Source organism: Protopterus annectens, chromosome 1.part1, assembly GCF_019279795.1.
Source record: "Protopterus annectens isolate FY-2018-M chromosome 1.part1, PAN1.0, whole genome shotgun sequence".
Taxonomy (NCBI): Eukaryota; Metazoa; Chordata; order Ceratodontiformes; family Protopteridae; genus Protopterus; species Protopterus annectens.
In genome coordinates, this window is record NC_056726.1 from 1,804,023,919 (window position 1) to 1,804,046,992 (window position 23,074).

Sequence of the window (23,074 nt, forward strand, 5' to 3'; positions counted from 1 at the left end):
ACACACTGAATGTTTGGAGATGTTTCAAGAGAGTTTGCACAAGAGTTCACAGATAAAAGCTGGTAAAGTAGTGTTCCTTACTGATGTCATGGAACATGTTCTGAAGACCAATTTTTTGATGTTTGAGGGTGAAATTTATCACCAGAAATCAGGTGTGGCTATGGGGACCAAGTGTGCCCCCATATTTGCCAACCTTGTACTCCTACAATGGGAGAGGAAATTTTGTGTTTAGGTCACGGTTTTATGACAAATATACAATCGTTTTTTGGATGATTTACTCATCTTATGGCAAGGGACTGAAGATGAAGCTGATGAATTTGTAGAATATTTAAATTCTACAACTGAATTTTTTAGGTTTGCTAGTACATAGAAACCTGATGAGATTGATTACTTGGAAATTAAATTGTTCAAGAATATAATAAATCAAGAATTATGCAGTACTATCTTTAGAAAAAAGACCTATTGCAATAGCTTGTTGCACTTCAAGAGTTGCCACCCACCACATCAGTTGAAAAGCATAATAAAGGGCCAAATGGTGAGATTATCACGCTTAGGATCCACCATTTAGGCCCATAGTTTCAGCTCGAGGATCCAAGACGGAACCTCGGGCAGCATTAGTTGACAAATGGGCCAGTGTCATGGTCAGTGAAACTGACCACATCTTGAAGGACTCCTGGCACTGTTTAGAAAGGCTTAAAACTGTAAAAAGTATAGGCAGCTATTCATTCTTGACTATTGATGTCATTTAATTTGTTTTCTGTAATTCGACACACTGAATGTTTGGAGATGTTTCAGGAGAGTTTGCACAAGAGTTCACAGATAAAAGCTGATAAAATAGTGTTCCTTACTGATGTCATGGTACATGTTCTGAAGACCAATTTTTTGATGTTTGAGGGTGAAATTTATCACCAGATATCAGGTGTGGCTATGGGGGCCAAGTGTGCCCCCATATTTGCCAACCTTGTACTCCTACAATGGGAGAGGAAATCTTGTGTTTAGGTCACGATTTTATGACAAATATACAACCGTTTTCTGGATGATTTACTCATCCTATGGCAAGGTACTGAAGATGAAGCTGATGAATTTGTAGAATATTTAAATTCTACAACTGAATTTTTTAGGTTTGCTAGTACATGGAAACCTGATGAGATTGATTACTTGGACATTAAATTGTTCAAGAATGAAATAAATCAAGAATTATGCAGCACTAGCTTTAGAAAAAAAGACCTATTGCAATAGCTTGTTGCACTTAAAGAGTTGCCACCCATCACACCAATTGAAAAGCATAATAAAGGGCCAAATGGTGGGATTATCACGCTTAATAAGCGATGATGTGAACTTTACCAATGAACTGTATGTTTTAATAGGGATGTTCATTGAGAGGGGGATATCCATTGAGAATGTTGATTAAAATTAAGAAAGATATTTTGGTAAAAAGAAACTCATAATTTATCCCTATATTGAACACCACAGTTGCCCAGACAAACCAGAGCTAGAGATACTACTACAGATGTGATGGTTTTGCATTACAACACAGATTCCCATAATATATGTTCAATTGTCAATAGATGTTGGTTTCTGTGAAGTGACCAAGGAACTTATTGGCAGTAAACCCCGAATAGTTTATAGTAGGGGCAGAAATATTAAGAGCATCTTAGAGGGGAATTTTAAAACCAACTCAAAACCTCAGTATCATTCCCTTATCATGAAATGTGGTGCCTGTAAATTTTGTAAGTTTATAAATGATGGGCCATATGTCACAGTAGGGAGTTATGATTACTCTGTTAGATGCCTGGGGAAATGTAACTGCAACACAACCATGTTAGTCTACCTAGCTACCTGTGTATCTTGTACATCTTTTTATGTTGGAAAAACTGTGCACAGGTTGAGAGAGAGAATCAGTGAACATTTAAGGGCAATAAAGAATAGGGATTCACATAATGTTGTTTTTTGTTCACAGTAATAAGTGTGTGAACTTTAAAAGGTTCATCTTTTTTGTAATTGACAAGGTTCAACAAAATGAGAGAGGTGGTGACATTAAACTAGAAGTAGCAGCAAGGGAAAGTAATTGGCAGATGAGGTTAAATGCCAGTGTTTCACCAGGACTTAATGACAGCATATCACTGGCCCCTATTTTGAAACAAAGGGCTTGTTTAATTTGAATTAATATCAGTGTTTTTTATGTTCCACTCTTGGAATTATAAACTTATAAACTTTGATAGGTAATTGTATTTATATTTGGGCTTACACTTTTGTTGTGTTAAAAATGCATTTTAAACTGTATTCACCATGTTTTTTACTATTTCTATGACTGTTATTGTTTAAAAATCTTGACTTTTAGTGATTTGTCTTTAACTAGTTAAAGTAGTTAGTGTCTTACATTAATTGTAAAAAGAATGTGAGTGGTTGTTTATTTCACCTGTGAGGGTACTTAAGCTGTTATGCTTGGCTTTTCTTTACAACTCTGATGATGCCAGTGGAATCCAAGGTGAAAGCGCTTAGTTGTTGGTCAATTTGCTACTCTGTTTGTCATTAAAACAGTTTTCAGTTTCCAGCGAGGTACAAGATATGGTTGCCTCGCAGCTAGCCACCCTGGAGTCTATTTCGAACGCGTCCATGTAACTCGTTGCCCCTGCAGTCGAAAGGACGACCAAGGCAGCAGTTTCCAGAGTTGCCATTAGGCAGCATGCCTGGATGCACTTGTGTGACTTCGCGGAGCCCTTCAATTCTTCCTTAGTCGGTGCTCCGTTAAATGGTTCTTCCCTGTTTTGTCCTAAAATAAAGGACACACTTGCCCGGTGTGAAAAGGATGGTAAGATCCTACCTGCTGTGGGCATTCGTTTTTCTACTCCTCAACGATCCTTCTCCAGGAATCAGAGGAGTGGGAAAATGTGGTTCAAGAAGTCTCGGGGACCTTTCCATGACATACATGGCAGAGGGGGAAGCTCAGATGGAAGACGACCCCGGGAAAGAGGTGGCCCACAAAACCAGGGTTCCAGAGATTCCACCTCTGGGCAGCCCTAACAGCGCTCCTGAAAGCAGGCCCAATTGCTTATCTCTGGAAGCAGTTGGGGGAAGACTATCTCTGCACCCACTAGCCTGACCTCAAATAACTGATTTGTGGGTGCAGGAGGTCATTGCCAGAGGTTACAGTATCTCCTGCAGTATAATTCCCTGCCAGAGGTTACAGTATCTCCTGCAGTATAATTCCCTGCTCTCAAAGAAAACTCCCGGATGTTCCACCCCCATCAAAGGGATCAAGTCGCCCAAGAGATACACAGGTTGCTTCAAAAAAGAGTCCTCCAAGAAGTCCCACCAGACCAGTTAAAATCCAGCTTCTACTCAAGATTCTTTTTAGTGCCAAAAAAAAAAAAAAAACTGGGGACTGGCGGTCCAAACTAGACCTAAGCCTTTTAAACAAATTTGTCCAGCAGACAAAATTCAGGATGGTCACACTTCAGTCCAGCCTTCTCTTTTTGGAGAAAAACAATTGGATGTGCTCTATAGACCTTCAAGATGCGTATTATCACATAAAAATAGACAAGCGCTCAAGAAGACTTCTCCCCTTTTGGCTGGGAGACCATCATTACCATTTCAGAGCGCTACCATTTGGTCTCACCACAGCCCCCAGGGTTGTTCAAATGTATGGCAGTTGTCACGGCCCACATGCGATTACATGGATTCTGCGTGTTTCCTTATCTAGATGACTGGCTCCTCACCACCCCCACCAGGCATCTGCTGATTCAAAACTTGGAGTTTGTTACACATTTATTCATACAGCTCAGCATAATGGTAAACTACGAAAACTCTCAGCTGTCCCTCACTCATGACTTGGAGTACATTGGAGCACAACTCAATACAATCTCCTCCGTAGTCTCTCTACCACTTCACAGGCTTCAGAAGATAAGATGCCAAGTCCAATCCATATTACCAGAGTGAAAAGTACCTGCTGTCCTTGTTCTGCAAACCCTGGGTTCCGTGGCGGCAGCTGTCACCTTAGTTCCCATGGCATGGTTTCCCTTGAGAATACTTCATTGGCTTCTAGCCTCACAATGACCCGTATTGGTGGATGGAGTTAGAAAAGATCCTAACGGGATGAGCCTTTGTTCCCCCACAGCCAAAGGCCATAGTGACCACGGATGCCTCCCAGATAGGGTGGGAGTGGCCTTATCTGGGGAAGGAAATCCAAGGCACTTGGTCTCCCCAAGAGGCCTAGTTGCACATCAGCATCCTAGAAATGAGAGCAGTGCTCTTAGCGTTGCAAGCCTTTCAGAATGTTCATCCTCTGGGAACAGTTGCAATCCAGTCAGACAACATGTCGGTAGTCTGGTACATCAGCAAGCAAGGGGGAAACCAAATCCTACCCCCTCTGCCGGGAAGCTATCATAGCTTGGCAGTTGGCGATATCTTCCAATGGCTTTCTTGTAACAACGCACATCCCGGGGAGTTCCAACGTGATACCGGACAACTTAAGCAGACGCATACTACTGCCGCATGAGTGGTTTCTGAATCCCAAAGTGGCAAAACAGATATTTTGGTAATGGGGCGAACCTTGATGCGACCTACTTGCCTCCCCGATATGCAGCACATACTTTGCTCTACTCCCTCCACAGGGAGAGTCTCCAAGAGACGCACGACTTCTAGATTGGCCCCCAGGTCTCCTTTATATATTTCCCCCAGTTCCCCTCATTCCCCTTTTTGTTGTGATCCAGAGTAATCCTCATTGCTCCATTCTGGCCCAAGCAAGTTTGGTTTCCCTTCCTATGGCCTCACTTGGTTCACCAACCTTGGATTCTGGACCCTGCTCTGGATCTGCTTTCACATTCCCAAGGGCTTGTTACACCTGGACCTTCAATCCCTCAAGCTCACAGCTTGCTTCCTCCAATTCCAGTAATTGCCAGGCAATCTACTATTACTTCCCTTGTCCTAAACATTCTTCTGGCTTCTCATAGACCATCCACCAGAACATTATATGACAGCAAATGGAAAAACATTTCTCTTTGGGCTTCTGAGAATAATCTAGATCCCTTTTCAGCTCCTGTTAAAAAAAATCTTAAAATTTTTGGCGGATGTCTTTTAATCAAGCAGCGGCTGCTTCTACCAGCACAGTTACTCTAGCAGCCACCCCTAATTTTCACAGTGGTTATGATGACCACTCCCTAATCTTCCCATTGCTTATGTTAAGTTTTTCTTAAAGGACTCCTATGTATAAAACCCCTATTCAAGGATCCATTACAACCGTGGGATTTTACTTTCATTTTGCAACATTTGATATTACCTCCCTTTTTTCCAGCATATACTTGTCAACTCAAATTCCTGTCCTGGAAAACCCTTTTTCTAGTCACCATTACCTCTGCCAGAAGCGTTTCAGAAATAGAGGCACTTTGTGCAAAACCACCATGTATAATCTTACATAAGGATAGAGTGTCCTTGAGAACTAATCCTTTTCTTCCTAAGGTGGTCTCTGAATCAAACATCAATCAGACCATTCATTTACCAGTTTTCTTTCCAAATGTCTCTAACAAAAGCAAATACTGTCTACATATGCTAGATGTTCACAGACAGCTGAAATTTTATCTGGACAGGACTAAGGATGGTAGATCTTCCGACCAACTGTTAGGTTCACCCATCCTTGTCCTGAAAAGGAAACAGTCTCCAAGGTGACCCTGTCAAAATGGCTAAGAGATTTTGTTCCCTTTATTTATGATCACAACAGTCAAAAATTACCTGCTCCTGTAAGGGCCCACTCAACCAGATCGATGGCCATTTCAGTTCTTTTTCATTTCAAGGCTTCTCTGGATGAAATATATGCGGCAGCCACTTGGGCAATCCCTCATACATTTATCACTCATTACAAATTGGATATGGTCCCCAGGGGAAGAGCCTCATTTAGTTCTATAGTGCCCAGGAATATCTTTCCATGAGGCCACCCAGGGTATAGGTAGCTGAGAGCTCTGTCCAGAATAAATAGTGATTGACAACATCAGATAAAGAAGTTATGTACTCACCATAATGTTCCATCTATGTAGTCAGTCTTCATTCATTCTTGACATCCCTCCCTCCTTACCCCCTCCTTTAAGATATCCTAGAGGGTCGTACCTTTGTTCTGGGCTTACGCTAGGGTTTTTACCTTGGACATGGCTTCCTCTCATTATTATTATTATTATATTAGATACTTCGTCTTGCTGCAGTTTTTCAAATTCGATCTAAGGTAATGTACACAGGGCATTGTGGGTAGAGACTTGGCTCGAGAGGTTTTGGCTGGTGCGAGCTGTATAACTCCTAAGCAGGTTCCAAGGATTGGAGCCAAGTCTCATCTTTCAAGAATGAACGAAGATTGACAACACAGATGGAACTTTATGGTGAGTACATAACTTCTATTTTTCACTGCATATAATAACACAGATATCCATACTATAGCCTGAGGACATCTTGTTTTGAGAGACTGAAATTGTCTGATTCTTACAAAGGGTGTCTCGAGCTTTTAATAATGGCAGAACTCTGACCCAATGCCATTGCTACTAACAGAAACATTTGAAGATGCATCTGAAAGTGTTTAATTGAAACTATATTCTCAGACCCCCTAAGAAAACATGTCTGTTTTTAAAAAGTCCAAGTGAAGTTCATGTACCTATAGTAAATACAGCAATTGCCTGTGTAGAAGTAAGACTCAGGATATAAATTGACACCAAGAGTCTGCACTGTCCCAGATAACAGAGAAAGCACAGTGCTCGATTCTTTTTAGGAAAGAAAGGCGAACAGCTTTTCCGCCCTTGGAATTATGGACATTTACTAGACCCATATATTTAATTGCTGGGGGGTGTACTACAACTTAAAGATATGATTAAAGAAATGAGGATAAGCTGCTGGAAGGTGGATTATCTAGACTGACCCAGGTTACCTTGAGTGTGGAAAACATAATTATTGTAGCTTTGGGTGGTATAAATGCCTGTCAGAAGGGTATTAACAAGCACATACCCTTCCCGAGGAAGGCAGTGAACAATTATTGGATCAAAGAGCTGCTGTTTAACAAAACTTCCAAAAACAAGTCTTTAAAATCTGGAAGAAAATTGGACAACTGTACAACCAATGAAACAGATTTCCATCTTCCCTTTCCAAGAAACAGCAGAAATTACCATACTAAATGGTCATTTTTCTGTAAGCAGCTAAATCGAAGAAGTTCAAATAAAAAAAGAGCCTTACTTTTCTACCTTGGGTCATAGAAGACTTGTGAACCACCCACTTTCCAGGTCCATGAATTATTAAAAAAAAAGGTTAAAGTGTATGGCTTTCATAGGGGAGATCACTACTTGAAGTGATTTGCTGGATTTGACACTAAAGTAGGTGAGTAAACTCAAAGCTGATAACTTCTCACAGATTACATTTCTCAAAAGATGAAGTATTGTGTTGCGTACCCTCACCCAGCTGTACAGTCTGTAATATAGAGAATTATGTAATTTTGATGAAGGTCATAGCTTTTTACTTGCTGGAGAAGTGTAATGTGCAGAAATCAGACATCATGAATGTATAACTGATAGTTAGATGTGAATGCTTTGATTGCATGATTTGATTGGAAATTTTAAATATTAGATCATAATAATTGTGGAAGTTTGGGTGCTGCTTATCTAGACTTTCTGGCACTACCTCAGAAAGTGTTGAAGTTCACCATGTCAGAATTTAGCAGTGTGTTAAACTATGGCTTTGTGCATTTGTCTACAGATTTCTGCTGATGGTGCTGCCCTTGGTTTGTCTACCAAGAAAGTGATTATCCTCACAGTTGTGGAAGTACTTCTACTTATTTTTAAGGTAAGTGACTGCTGCTTTATTAGTCTGTGTGTTTGGCTGGTAAACTGTGAATCCATGGGGCAAGTGTATCAAAGGCAGACAGTATACTTTTGATTTTCTTCTCTGCTGGCATTCATTTGATCTGTTTGTTCATTACTCATTCTGTTCAGGGCCATTGTTGAGTTGAAGACTAGTCTGCCATTCATTGGGTGCAAAAACAAAGTAATTCTGAGGTAGGTACCAGTCCATCTGAACACACACACTTGGAATGTGGTAGGAAACTGGCACATGAAGTATATCATAAAACATTTTAGAAATCCTTTCTTAGACATGGGACTGTTGGAAAGTATGGGCAGCACTGGTAAATGCGAAACTGCACTGATTCTGTTAAGATTCCCTTTGAGAACTGAACTGAAAATCATTTAAAAAAAAGAACATCTTTCAGCAACATTTTAATACAACATTGGTTGTGTTATTACACTTTTGTTTAGTATATTTTCATACACTGTTGTTGGTCACTAAATTGCAGAGAAGCCTTCAGAAATATAGTGTACAATTTGCAAGGCCAGAGAACCAAGATAAGTAGTAGTATGTTCTCCTTTTGATTCAGAAACATCCCGCAGACAACATGTACAGGGCAGTACATTCCTGCACGTGAAACAGCACTTCATTCATTTACAAAGTGGGAACGATGAAGAAAACGTAGATGTTTGTGTACATGATTCAGAAAATCACCCCAGGCGGGGCCATTCCATTCATTATATGCAGCAGTACAAGTTAGAGCTACTAAGGTCAGGATTTTTTGTGCCACTATTATGAAGCAGCATTTGGGTGTGTGCAACATAATTGTGCTTTACAGAAGAGAGAAGCACATAAGGGGACCTTTGAGGGACCTGTAGTACACACATTGTTTTGTACCACAAAAACATTGGTGTGGCAGATTTTCTCATATGAATGTATATGGAAATATATTTGCATGAATTAGAGGTAATTATTATGATCAGTATCCTTTCATCTCTGCAGAATGACTCCACAGGTACCACTGACCAGTGCTGCAATTGTGCAGCCATTCTTCCCTCTCCCTGCCACTTCTTAGATACTTCAGTCATTCAGTGACCTGTGCCGTACCACTGATATTTTCACAGATAATGAGATGAAAATGAGTGCAACTTACTTGAATTGTGAATATACATTGTTATTGAGTGTCTGATTGAATAGTGTCCTACTTTTCTGTGTCTCGCTTTCAAACATCTTACCATAGTGGACAACAGTAGCAACACCTGTTCATCCATACCTTCCTAAATGTCACACAACTACACATCAGTGCCAGTGCACATACTTGCACATACTTCATTATGGCATCCATTGTCACTGCAGTATGTGTAGTGAGAAGAATGGACTGTGGATTCATCATGTTAGCATCATTTCCCTGCACTTCCGGTGCCCAGCGTGAAGCACAGTGTTAACAGCTGTCAAACCACTGTTGGAAGGATGGCATGTATGTTTGCATGAATTCATAATGGTCATACTATGACCCAGAGTTTTTAAAATGTCCCTAGTTTATGTTTTTGTGGAGGTTTATGACATATTGCATGGAAGAAATGCTGCATATATGTGCCCAGCTGATGTGTGGCCACTGCATGACTAACGCACACAGACACACATACTGGAATTATTGCAAAAGCCTGATTGTGTTGTGTTGCTCATTGTTGTGTCATGGTCCCACATAGCATGCTGTAGTGTGCCATGGATTTGTATGTGATATGTCTTTTGAATCACACAGTACAGTTCTTGCTGACCATATGGCCACCACTCATCAGCTTCTTTGGTGTAATGAGATTCTTTCTGAATCCCAACCCTTGTCTTTTTGACGGCCTGTTATTTGTACTTCTCTGCATAGGTCTTCTGATGTGTGTTAAGTAAAGTGTTTTGCAAACGGACCCTGATACTGGAAACTGAATTATGATCTCTTTTGGACATGGACAGAACCAAGAGGTGTCATTTTCTAACATATAATGTGAAGTTGTTCAATCTCGCTGTTTATTCTTACACATGGGTTCGGAGCCGATCCATCGGCTCCGAGTCGGCCGCTTTACAAGCTGAAGATCTTAGAGTAGCTCTTGACCAGGTCCCTATCCCTTGATGCTGTCTGTCCTACCTCAGATCTAGTTTGCCGCTGCAACAGATCGGAGATCGTTTGGAGAGCTCGGGCCAGTTATTTTATATTTATCTTCCTTTTAGCTATTTTTTGCTGATAATTACTAAAATATAATGAAGCTTTATATTTGTAATGCTTTTGGGCTGCTTAGCCTTAGAATACGTTATTAGAGTTGACGAGCTCCGTCTTTTTTTCAGAGCGGTTGCTCTTAGGCCTTTGGCCGTTCTTTAGTCAAACCGTATCCCCTTATAATACTGATTAACGGTTTAGTGTTATACATATTTATAGTGTGTTATAGTGCCATTAGAGTGTGCAGTGTTGTTAGTTGGATATATTATATACTCTTTGTGGATTATTAGTTGTTCAGGGATCTGACAACTTACAACTGTTTGTGACTTTAGACTTGCAGTAAACTTTTTTCTTCTTGTTGTTTATGATGTCTGACCATAAAGAAAAGCAGAAATCTGGCTTCAAAAAGTGTCCAAAATGTGGGCAGAAGATGTCCATTATGGACGCCCATCTTGTTTATTGTTTGGGGCCTGTTCACCTCCAGGAGGATTACTCTATCTGCCATTCCTTCAGTAGTAGGGTCTTACTGGAGAGACTAAGGAAGCTGGTAGATAGAAGCTTATTGAAGCCAGATTTCCAGGAGTCCTTGGATAAGGCTGACCAGACCTCGAAGTCTTCTAAGGTGTCTTTGGAGCCTAAGTCATCGGCTCCGAGCCTTACTATTAAGGTGCGGTCGCTCGCTTCGCAGTCTTCAGAGCCATGCACCGAGCAAGTGTTTTGGAGCCGGTCTCCGAAACCTTGAGGTCGCCTATCCTTCAGTCAGTGGCATCTTCGGTTCCTTCGACTCGTTCTTCGAGGACCAGGACCCTCTCTGATGTGGATGTGGACTGGGTGGTGCAGAGGCTCCTCAAGAACCCGGCAGTTGCTAAATTGTTATTGGCCTCGACCCAACCGGCCTCTGGGTCTATGACCATGCCACCTGCTGTGACTGCTCCTCCGAGCCGAGCAGGGCTTTTGGAGCCAGGGGGAGGAGGATTTGATGATTGTGGAGCCTTCGGATGCCGAGGCTTGTTCCAGTGCCCTCTGCTCTGTCAACCCTTCGATTCCAGTGGAAGAGTCTGGGAGCTGGCACTCTGTCGTCGGTTCTGGGGGGGGGGGGTCGAACCGCTACATCTTTTCCAACCCTTCCTCTCAGGGCTTCGGCACGGATAAGCTCAGCTCTGTCCTCTGGTTCAGAGCCCACTTCTTTGGAACCGGTGGCTTCTTCGGGTCGGAACAGTGTTGCCTTCGATGCTATGAGAAGAGTTATGTCATCCAAGACACACACGTCATCAGGTCCCTCCTCCTCCTCCCCTAAAGTGCCGCTTTCTGCCTCTACATTGCAGGTCCCTGTGAAGCGTTGAGACCCGGAGCCTCAGGTAAACCCATTGGGTGACCCTTGCTCTACTGGGACCTCACCAGAAGCCCCAACTGATGAGGTTCTCAGGAAGAGACTTTGTAAGAGGAGGCATTTAGATTCCCCGCAGGAATCTTTGACATCAGACACCGACTTAGAGGAATCTGAAGGGTCCCCACTGTCCCCCTCGGAGGATATCTCCTTTGCTGATATCCTGGAAGTCCTAAAGCAGAGGGGTGACTGGCAGTCCTTTAGCCCTACTGAGGATGAGTGGGTGCTCTTAAAGGCCTTTGGGTCTCAACCTTCCACCTCCTGGGTGACTCCGCCCTTCGATGAACTAATAGAATTGGTTGCTCAAAGGGCATGGGAGTCTCCTGATTCTATGGAACCAGTCCCTCGGAGGCCCAGCAAGTTTATCACCTCCCCCCAAGACAACATGTTCCTCACTAAGGGAGTCCCAGTTGATGCCATGGTGGTGGCGGCGGCCACCAAGAAAGAGATGTCAGAAACCTCTTCTACTGTCCATCCTCCTAATAGGGATTCCAGGACGATGGACAGATACGGGAAACGCATCTTTAGTTTTGCAACCTTTGCTGTGCATTCGCTTAACTACTAGACTCATTTTACCGTCTTCAGAGAGATCTTCTAAAAGAGCTTGGAGATACTCTGCAGGGTAACACAGATGGAGCTGTCTCTGAGAAGGTGACAGTCCAACTTAATACCCTTAACTCCATAGTGAACTCGTCCATGTGGCTCATTTCCTATGCAGCCAATGGTTTGAGTCAGGCAGCGGGTTCAGCGATAGCTCTGGATGTGGTTATGCTCCCTTTGCGGAAGCCTTCAAGTCTTCCTTTGTCAACACCCCATTTGATGGCTCTTCTCTTTTTGGGCCCAAAGTCAAGGAGACTCTCACGAGGTGTGAGCAGGAGGGAAAGACTCTGCCATAAGAGTCTGTTATTCCACCCCTTCTAGACCATACCCCAAAGGGCAGAAAGGTGGAAAAATATGGTTCCGAAAGTCCCAAGGAGCTTTCCAGAACACACGTAGTGAATCCCCCTCCAGGGGCAGAGGAGGGGGTAATAATGGAAGCCGCCGCCTCGGCGGTTCGCAGAACCAGGGCGATGGGGATCAGTTCCTTGGTAAGCCCTATCAGTGCTCCTGAAAGGAGGCCTGACTGTCCTACTCTGGAGGCGGTCAGGGGTCACTTAGCTTTGTATCCGGATGTCTGGCTAGGAATTACAACAGATACTTGGGTACAAAGCATTGTTACCAGAGGTTACATCATTCCCTTTTTAGAAAACCCACCAGTGGGGAAAAAAATCCCAGACGTTCCACCTAGTCTCAGGGATCAAACAGCCATAGAAATCCAGAAGCTGCAGGAAAAGAGTCATCCAGCCAGTCCCAGCAGACCAGATAGGATCTGAAACTTACTCCAGATTATTTTTAGTTCCAAAGAAGACTGGGGACTGGAGGCCCATTTTGGATCTCAGCAGACTCAACACATTTGTAAAGAAGGAGAAGTTCTGGATGGTCACGCTTCAGTCTATTCTCCCATTCCTCGGAGTGGGTGATTGGATGTGCTCTGTAGATCTCAAGGATGCGTACTACCACATCAAAATGGCCAGGCCATCCAGAGATCATTTGCGTTTCTGGCTGGTAGCCAGTCACTACCAATTCCGAGCACTGCCCTTTGGATTCACAACAGCCCCCAGAGTTTTTACCAAATGCATGGCAATAGTTATGGCTCACCTGAGGTGTCTAGGATTCAGAGTGTTTCCATATCTGGACGACTGGCTCCTTACAGCCGCCTCCAGGCATCAACTAATTCTGTCCAGGGAACGCACTGTCAATCTCTTGCTGTCAGTTAGGCATTACTACCAATTTTGAAAAGTCTGCATTGTCGCCATCGCAGCCTATATCATTTATCAGAGCAGAACTAGACACCACCACCACCATAGTAAAATTTCCCGTGGACAGAATAACTACCCCTCCGAAACCAGGTCTCGGACATTTTGCAGTAAAGGAATGTACCGGCCCATCAAGTACTGAAGCTACTAGGTACCATGGCAGCTACGCTCATAGCAGTTCCTCTGGGTCGTATGCACATGAGGATTCTTCAGTGGTTACTCTTCACCCAGTGGTCTTACTAATAACTTCCAATGTTGTTCCTAATCATGATTACGGACTTCTGCAAGAAGTATCTTCTCTGGTGGTTGACCAACCAACAAGTTGGATTGAGTCGACTATTTGTTTCTCCCCTGCCATCAGCCACGGTGACCACGGATGCTTCTCTGATGGGGGGGGGGGGGGCTTTTTCATGGAAGAACAGCCCAAGGCATTTGGTCGGAGACAGAGTCACAGTTGCATGTCAATGTTCTGGAGCTGAGAGCAGTGTTTTTGGTGTTGCAGCACTTCCACGACACTCTACCTCTAGGGACTATTGCTATACAGACAGACAACATGTCTGTGGTCTGGTACATCAACAAACAAGGGGAAACCAAGTCTTACCCCCTGTGTGGAGAGGCCTTGAGAATTAGGCAGTGGACAGTATCCACTGGGCACTTTCTGATAGCAACGCATATCCCAGGGAAATCCAATGTGATAGCGGACAAATTGAGCAGAGCCATTCTGCTACCAAACGAGTGGTCTCTCAAAGACGAAGTTGTGGAAATGATTTTCCGCAGATGGGGCCAGGCTTGCTGCAGTATGTTTGCATCCCCCATGAATGCCAAATGCAGAAGCTACTTTGCCCTGAATCCCTCTCCGGGGGACAGCCCAAGGGACTTGCTCATACACGATTGGCCCCCGGGACTCCTGTATGCCTTCCCACCTACACTCCTGATTCCGAAATTCTTGCAGAAAGCCAAGAGCCTGGGAAGGACTATAATCTTAATAGCCCCTTTTTGGCCTCGGCAGATGTGATTCCCCTTCCTCTGACTCTACCAACTGGAGGAACCTTGGATTCTGGACCCAGTTCCAGACCTGCTGACACATTCGTCGGGTCCTCCATCCCTCCCTTCCCACAAACTGACAGCTTGGCTGCTCTGATTCCCAACCTAGTCAGGTCACATGATTTTTCTTCAGAGGTGCAGCACATTCTTGTGTCTTCGCATAAGGCTTCCACCAGAAAGTTGTGTTAGCAAATGGAAGCGATTTGCTTTTTGGGCCTCCCAAAATAACATTGATCCTTATGATGCTCCGATTGCCAGTGTTCTGGAATTCCTATCTAAACTTTTTCATGAAGGTGCTGCAGCTGCCACTATAAGAGTTCAATTGGCTGCAATTTCGAACTTTCATCTTGATGTTGAGGGTTCTAATCTGATGTCTCACAAATTATGTAGGGCCTTTCTGAAGGTTGCCATCCATCTTAGGCTGCCTGTTAGACAACCCTTTACTCCCTGGAATCTAAATTTTGTGTTGTCACGTATTATCCTTCCCCCCTTTGAGCCTGCATCATCCTGTCAGTTGAAGTTTCTTTCTTGGAATACTATCTTTTTGGTGGCCATTACCTCAGCACGTAGGGTGTCTGAGCTTCAAGCCCTTTTTATCAAACCTCCATATTTGGTATTCCATCCAGGCAGAGTATCACAGAGGACTAATCCTTCATTTCTGCCAAAGGTGTGTTCCGAGACTAACCTCAATCAAACTATCGAACTTCCAACATTTTTCATTAATCATTCTAATAGTTTGGAGTACATGTTGATAAACGTGATGTCCACAGACAATTGAGATTTTATTTGGACAGAACAAAGGAATACAGAAGATCTGACCAACTCTTTGTATCTCATGCTGACACTAAGAAAGGACTACCAGTCTCTAAAGTTACCCTTTCCAAATGGTTAACTACATTAAATTTATATACTCTTCAGCGAACCAAACATTAGAGCATGGTGTGAAGGCGCACTCCACTAGGGCTGTTTCTACTACTTCTGCCTATTCGGCTCGATTGCCTCCGGACACTATATGTGCAGCTGCCACTTGGTCTAAGTCGCATACCTTTATCACTTATTACAAAGTGGACAGGGCCTCCAGGGACAGGGCTTCCTTTGGTTCCACTGTCCTTAGGAATATACTCCCTTGAGCCACCCAGGATTGGGGTGCTTCGGACGCTACCCATGTGTAAGAATAAACGGCGAGATTGAACAACTTCACATAAAGAAGTTATGTACTTACCTTAACGTTCCATGTGAGTTGTTCATCTCGCCTTTATTCTTGCATTCCCACCCGCCCCCCCCCCCCAGGGTCTCGAAGAATGAGTAGACTTGGGGTCTGATGGTCTTGTTCTGGGACTTCTTACTCCGGTTGGAATATTTATTGGGTTATACCTGTTTATGCTGGGTTCAGCAAACTAGATCTGAGGTAGGACAGAGAGCATCATGGGATATAGGGACCTGGTCTCGAGCTACTCTAAGATCTTCAGCTTGTAAAGCGGCCGACTCGGAGCCGATGGATCTGCTCCGAACCCATGTGTAAGAATAAAGGCGAGATGAACAACTCACATGGAATGTTATGGTAAGTACATAACTTCTTTTTCCTCATAATCAAAAAGTTTACACTGTGGTAGAAATGAGTCTGTGCCTTTTTTTCATTTAGGATTGCTGCATTCATCATAGATAGCTCAGGAATGAATTACTTTATTGTCAGAACATCTTTTAGTGAGTTAGGGTGGAATACCTTTGACTGATTGGCTGGCATTTTTCATTTTTGCTTTCCATGATCAGGTCATTGTTTATTGACTTTTAACCCTGAACGCTTAAGAATATTGATGTCATTAGTGTGTTAAGTTTGCAGCATTGCAATAACATACTGTGCAGTTGTTTGCAGATTGTGAATCCATGTATATAAATTAATTTTATTTCTTTTAATTCTTTGTTAGTTTATATACACTTAGAAGGAGCAAGATTCTTTACAGGTATGAATTTGAGGGCAGAGAACACAGGAGAATAAATGAAGAAATACCATGTTTGAAAAATACCAATGCAAGCAGTGTTCATTACAGAATTCATTCATGTTGGGAAGATTGATGTGTATCAGTGAATCATGTAAGCAGATGATAAAGCTGTCCTTTTAATTACTTTATTTAGATCTTTGGATCAGTACAAATGCAAATCATGACCAAAATACGCAGACATTTAGTACATTGAGAAGTGCAAATCAATGGGGGTAGCAGCAAAGTAAAGTGTGTGACTCGAGACATGATTTGCAAAAGAATAGCACTCTGCACAGCTCATGCTAATGAGTGCATAGTGGCATGGAAATAAGGAACTTCGTGCTTATGAGTATAAATGAGAAACACTGTGTCGCAGTGCATACCTGTATTGTACACCTAGAACAAAATTGTATATCAGCAGAACGTTTGCAGCAGCTCATCAGCATACAATAGTGGTTGCCTTCGGAGACCATGCCTACGGTATGTTGTCACTGCTGTCTGCACCAATGAAATAGGTACAGACATCACCTAGCATTATACCACCACCTGGTTGACCAGATTGTGGACCAGTTCTGTGTGAACAGGAAGACTGTATGGGACCTTGTCAAACTGTGTTACCACAAATGGAGTTGAGGGGGATCCTTATTCCACTGACCTACTGAGTACATGTTATAGGTGTCACAGGCATTGGTCCTGTGAATACTGAATGAATTCCTCATATTTATGCTTCAGCGTGTAAAGAAGCATGTCTGGTCCCCCAGGACTTAGAGGAGAGACCCACCACCATGTAGGTATTTTTCAGTGTTTCCTATTTCTCCCAAGATTGTGAGAGCTAGAGATTGCCATCAGGGACCCATCTGCTCTAGAGGACCATGATACATCAATGGGAGAGGCTTCTACTTTCTTAACTGCCAGGTGACCTGTAATGCACAGGACATTATTTATAAAGGGTTTCATATAATATCTGAGAATTTCTCATGATTCAAACATCTAGTACATATTTGACCTATATCAGAGGTTCCTGCAGAAGGACTTCCCGTGGGTAGTTGGTAGGTGCACTACAGACTAGATAAATATCTGTACACACGGATACCCATGCAAGCCAGGAGCAGGTCATATGCAATATATTGTGTGTAGCAGGCAGTACTAGATGTGATCTAGAGCTGTGGTTCGTGACTGTCGTCTGCAACCTCTTGATCATGCAGGACATGGTCCATAGTACAGCACATGCCAGAGCACTCAGGAGATGCTTCCATTGCTCTCTTATTTCAGGAGAGACGAGGCAGTAAAGCTCTGAAATCTGCAGCAAGATTTCTGTTGTGTATGCAGTGCTGCACAGCTTGGCATTTCACAGGTAATCGGAGCTACAGGTTAACATCCTGGTAGGACCTTCCATACCAGGTGTTACATCAATGGAAGAACAGTGTGGAGAGTCAAGTGAGAAAGCCACAGCCACAATAATACCACAGGCAAGATAGACTCGGGTGCAATACCTTACAGCACTGGTAAAGACAGTGATAGCTGGTCTGCAATTCTGGGCTGTGACTCCTAATGTGGAATAAATTTATACATGTGTTATCACACCCAGGTTAGTGCAGGTCAGTGCAAGGACATGCCACTCTATACATCAGACATACTGTACTCACACAGTTTAGGAGGTGGGCAGGCCACAATCCTCATCATTTGCATAGGTGGTTAAAGGATACTGAGATGAGTTAGATTCATAGGAGATGAACAGGGTAGCTACATTCCCTGCAGAGTTGTGGGGAATTGGGGATCACATCATCCAATGGTGGTATCAGGCTGCGACAGTGGGATCAGTGACATCCTGCAGTGTGCTAGCTTTCTGTAAAAGAGCATGATTTTGTGTCAGGGAGAAGATAGTACTATGAGGATCAGTCCTGATGGACATACTGTATGCTGATCCTCAGCAGCATCATTGACCATAAAGTGACCAGTCACTGGCCACACACAGGAGTGGCAGCCTATATACCACAGGTGATAGGGAAAGTGTATATCTACAGAAATATGCACATGCAGCCACATGAGGCATCCCAGGTGTTGACCTGGAGTGCCATCTTCCATTACTTGGACCACAGCCATGACTGGCTGTGACAAGGATGCGAGACCACAGGTGGAATTGAAATGGTCTGTCAGCAGTCTGACTTGGGTCATTCTGTTCCTTGACCACATTATCCTGACCCACCTAAGGCATGGATGAATAATGTCTCTGGAAGCAGCTCAGAGAATGGTCACAATGTTTCACATGGAGGCAGTATTTCCAACCAGTGACTTCAGCAGTGTTTTCTGTTCCCTGTCCATGTCACTTTGCACTTGTTGCATGTCAGTGTGGGATACATAGAGCACACTAACCATTTCCAGAGTGGTGTGAGTATTTGATTGTGCCGGGATCCCTAATCTGCACATCTGCTGGTTAACGCCAACTAATGCAACCATAGCACAGAGGGACCTAGAATCGTAGTAGTGCCTCCCTCCTCTGCCCACATCACTTCCTTATGGTGTAGGTGTGGGCATCTCTGAGGCATTGTCAAGTTCACTTGCTGTATGCTGGGGACACAGGTGGAGGCTACGAGAGACTCTCTAGTAGAAGCTGGCTATCATGCCATTGTGAAGCAGTGCACTCAATGTGTACTTTTACAAGCGCCTTTATTTGAGGAGTGTCGATTAACCTTTCTGATGCAGACGGTGCCACTGTGGCAGCATACCTTGCTTCCTGCGTTGCCAGCCATACTGTTGTCATCATTTTCAGCCTCTGAAGCCTTGCTGATATCTCCCCATGTTGTGCTGAACCTTCTTCTGAGGAAACCTATGAAAGCAGGAGCGAGACACCATTGTCTTCCCATACATAGGCATCTGTGCTGCTAGGCATGCTTAGTACTACACATTAAAATACCGGTATAGCAGTCATAACATGCATATCTTGTGCAGATTACTGCTGCTGCAGACCAGAGGTGCCAGAAAAGGCAGATATGCAGGTTGGCTATGGTCCGTCCTTCCTTTCTCATGTAATGTAGTAAACTGTACTGTACTGTAATGGATATTACTAACCTGGTGCAACCTCAGCTGACATGCGTGATTGGTGCCAACCTAGCCCCTACATCTAAACCACTTCTTGATATAATGGGTGTTCTTCGTGTTTCACTGTTGGCAGTCATCACACTTGGGTTATCCTGCCAGGGGTAGCCCTCAGTCGGCCCAAATACCAGAGGCTTAGTATTTCTGCATTGGTTGCTGTCACTTCAGAACTAACATCAGGTCGTCAAGGGTATAAAAACAGGCAGCCGACACCATTACATCAGTCTTTCTTGCCGAGGATCCCAAAGCGGAAGCAGTTTGCATGAGTGCTGGTCAGCCGCTACCTGAGTTTTCGTTTCCGAAATTGAATCATCCTGGAGTCTTCTAAAGCTAAGTACCCTGTTGAGGATCCTTTTTTCTTGCTCTAACAGATGTCAGAAAAAGTTAACAATTGTCTGTCCTGTGGAAAGCAAATACCACACCGAGATTTCCATTCTTACAGCATCACCAGACCACAACGTACCTCGCTGTCAGTTTTATGCTTTGTTCAACGCCCAAACTATTCGTCATCGGGCCCTTATTGTAGCTAAATACGTTTGTTCCCTATCTCCGTATTCCGAAATCGCTTTGGTAAGCCATCCGACTACCAATCTTCCGAAAAAACGTAAGGATAAAGATAGAGACAGACCACACAGGTCCAAAACTGCCGACGCTTCCGTTAAGCTAGTCGCCAGTTCGTCGGTTCTCGGTGAGGTGCGCTTTCACAGCCCCTGATGCCCGCTTCGATGGATTTGCAGGCCACTACTGAGACCCGTTCAGAGTCCAGTATGCCGCGAGACTCTTCTTTGACTACGGAACCTGCGAATGTCACTACCTTGGATGTGTCCAGAGCCACTGTGCAGGCACCGGCATCTGAGGAAGTTCTTCGCATTACCGATATTCGACACAAACAGACTTCTTTCGCGTCCTCAGTTCTTTCTAAAACTAACGAGTTTCTAAGGCCAAGAGTATGAGCTACGCCTAAAAAAACGACGACCCAAACTCAAGTGCCTGTTTCCTTGCCACAGTCTTAGATGCTTAAAATGGCAGAAGACCTGATCATGCTGATTAGGGGAAGCCAGCCTTCCCATGCTAAAAAAAAAAAAAAAAAAAAAAAGAGAGAGACTTGTCCTCAGCAGCTTTATCTGACCAATAGTCTGATGACTGAGGTTTCTGAATATGAAGACATGCCCTAATCTGCCGATGAGGTTTCAGATGCAGAGGAATCCATTCCTTCTGCCTCCCCTCCAGAGGATTTTTCTTTTGGTGAAACCCTACATACTTTGAGAGGGCATTTCCACTGGGAATGCCAAGCTTATCCTCAGTCCAAAAAGAGACTCTGGGAATTTTTAGACTTACCACAGCACAGACCCTTGGCTATCACTTCTGTCCTGGATGTTGTGGATGATGTCATTATGGAATCCAGTCTAACTCCTGATACTTTACCCCCTGCTCCAAGGAAACCTGACAGGTACTACAGAGTCCCTGACTCTCACAAATTTATTTTCAAAAATCCTTCTGCTGTCCCAGAGGTAATCTCCCAAGGACCTAAAGGAATAAAACCTACTGCAGCTAAGAATCCCACCCCTTCAGACAGGGATTCCCGAGCTTTAGATGGGGTAAAAAAGTATAAACCTCTGTAACTCTCGCCATTAGAGCATTGCATCGTCAGTTCCACATGCTAAAATACCAGCAACGTACTATGGAACTTATTAAGCAAAAATTATCTAAAATAAAGAATTACAGGGGCTTATGCATTTTGCAAGCCAAGTCAGCAAGCATTTCCTGCAATGTGGATTTGACGCCCTAGAAGCATCTTACGGGGCAGCAATCACAGGTTCTGTACTTAGAAGGCATGCGTGGCTTAAGGAGCAGACCTTGCCAGACCATGTCAAATCAAAATTATTAGACGCTCCTTTGTACAAGGACAGTCTGTTTGGCACCAAAGCAGAAGAGGTTTTAAAAAAGATGGTAGAAAAGGCTAAGTCTATGCAGACAGTCAAAGATTTTTTGCAAGTGCAGCCTCCAAGATTTAGTAGGCATTGCCCCTCCAAACATTGGTCCTTTCCACCCCCCTCAAGGCCTTCTCAAACTAGACCCAGGGGAAAAAGACCCCCCCCCCCCAGATTAGTCTCAGGGTATGCAGTACCTCCACTTCTAAAACAGGGAGTGCTAAGCCACCCCTTTACAGAAAGAATTCACAGTGACTTCTCAGTTCCACTCCTCACCTCTGCTCAATTGCTCATGCCCCTAGGAGGAAAACTTGCCCACCATACAAAAAACTGGGCCTCCATCACTAACGGCCAATGGGTCCTCAACATAGTATCCCAGGGGTACAAATTTTATTTCCACATGCTGCCAACCCCAAAAGGGTCCCCAGACCTTCCTTCAAACCAGTGGGCAGAGGCACAAAACCAAGTTCAGTCCCTGCTCTCCATAAGGGCAATTCAGCCTGTTCCTGCAGAACAGATGGGCCAAGGTTTTTATTCCAGACTTTTCCTGGTACCCAGAAAAGAGGGACCTGGCACCCAGTCTTAGATCTGTCCATTTTAAACACTTTCCTGGTGTTACCAAAATTCAAAATGCTCGCCCTACAGCAACTTCTCCCTATGCTGTCCAAAGATGCCTGGTTAGCCACCCTAGACCTAAGAAGGCCTATCTGCACATCCCATTCAGGGACTCCTGTAGGAAATATCTACGTTTCAGGGCAGGATCTATGCATTATCATGTTTCTGCACTTCCCTTTGGCTTATCCACTGCTCCCAGAGTTATCACAAAATACCTGGCTCCAGCTATTGATATTGCAGACAGAAATATTCAAATTTACCCTTACTTGGACGATTGCATGACTCAGGCAGACGGTCAGAAAAAGTTTTTGCAGCAACTGACATTTGTAACGGACCTGCTAACCTCCCTGGGGTACACTATCAATGAAAAGAAATCCAAACTAGTCCCCAGTCAAAAAATTGTATTCCTGGGAGCAAGCTTGAGCACAGCATCCCAGATGACATTCCTTACTCCAGAAAAACAAGCCTATCTAACAGGCTACTTCGCTCAAATGGCCACCAGAACCCAGCTATCAGCAAGGAAAATCCTGCAGGCTCTAGGGTTCATGGCCTCCTGCAATCTGCTAATTCCACATGCCAGACTGCATATGAGGAAACTTCAGTGGTACATAAAAAGTCTTTGGTGCCAACATTCTCAGGACCTGGAAACTATCATACCTGTAATACCTTGTCTATGGAAAGAGTTTTTTTGGTGGGCAGCAGCATGCAACCACACCAAGGGACTTTCCTTTACGTAACCCCACACCACCCAGACCCTAACCACAGACACATCAGACTATGCCTGGAGTGCACATCTGGATGGCAGGTGCATTCAGGGTCATTGGAGCCCAAACCAAATTCATCTGCATATCAACCAAAAAGAGATACTAGCTGTTCAGCATGCTCTTAACGGCTTTCAGATCCCTACTCTCACCGGGGCCCTTTCTAATAAAAACTGACAACACCACTGTGATATGGTACATCAACAAGCAGGGGGGGGGGACCCACTTTTATCCACTCTGCAGGCTAGCCATGACCCTGTGGAACACTGCCTCAGCCATGCATATTCACCTGTAAGCTCAATTCCTGCCAGGCAAACAAAACTCTCTGGCGGACAACTTAAGCAGACATCTCCTAGACCCACATGAGTGACATTTAGACCACAACACCTTCAG

The 23,074-nt window shown here is 43.9% G+C and overlaps 1 protein-coding gene across 2 annotated transcripts in view; it reads left to right on the forward strand.

Moving 5' to 3' along the window:
• Positions 1 to 23,074, forward strand: part of LAPTM5 (lysosomal protein transmembrane 5) — a 487,606-nt gene that overhangs the window by 326,317 nt on the left and 138,215 nt on the right. For both annotated transcript variants that reach the window (XM_044084718.1, XM_044084726.1), the window contains exon 5: positions 7,720 to 7,806. In XM_044084718.1, coding sequence (XP_043940653.1) covers positions 7,720 to 7,806 — 87 coding nt within the window. The remainder of the gene's footprint in view (positions 1 to 7,719; positions 7,807 to 23,074) is intronic.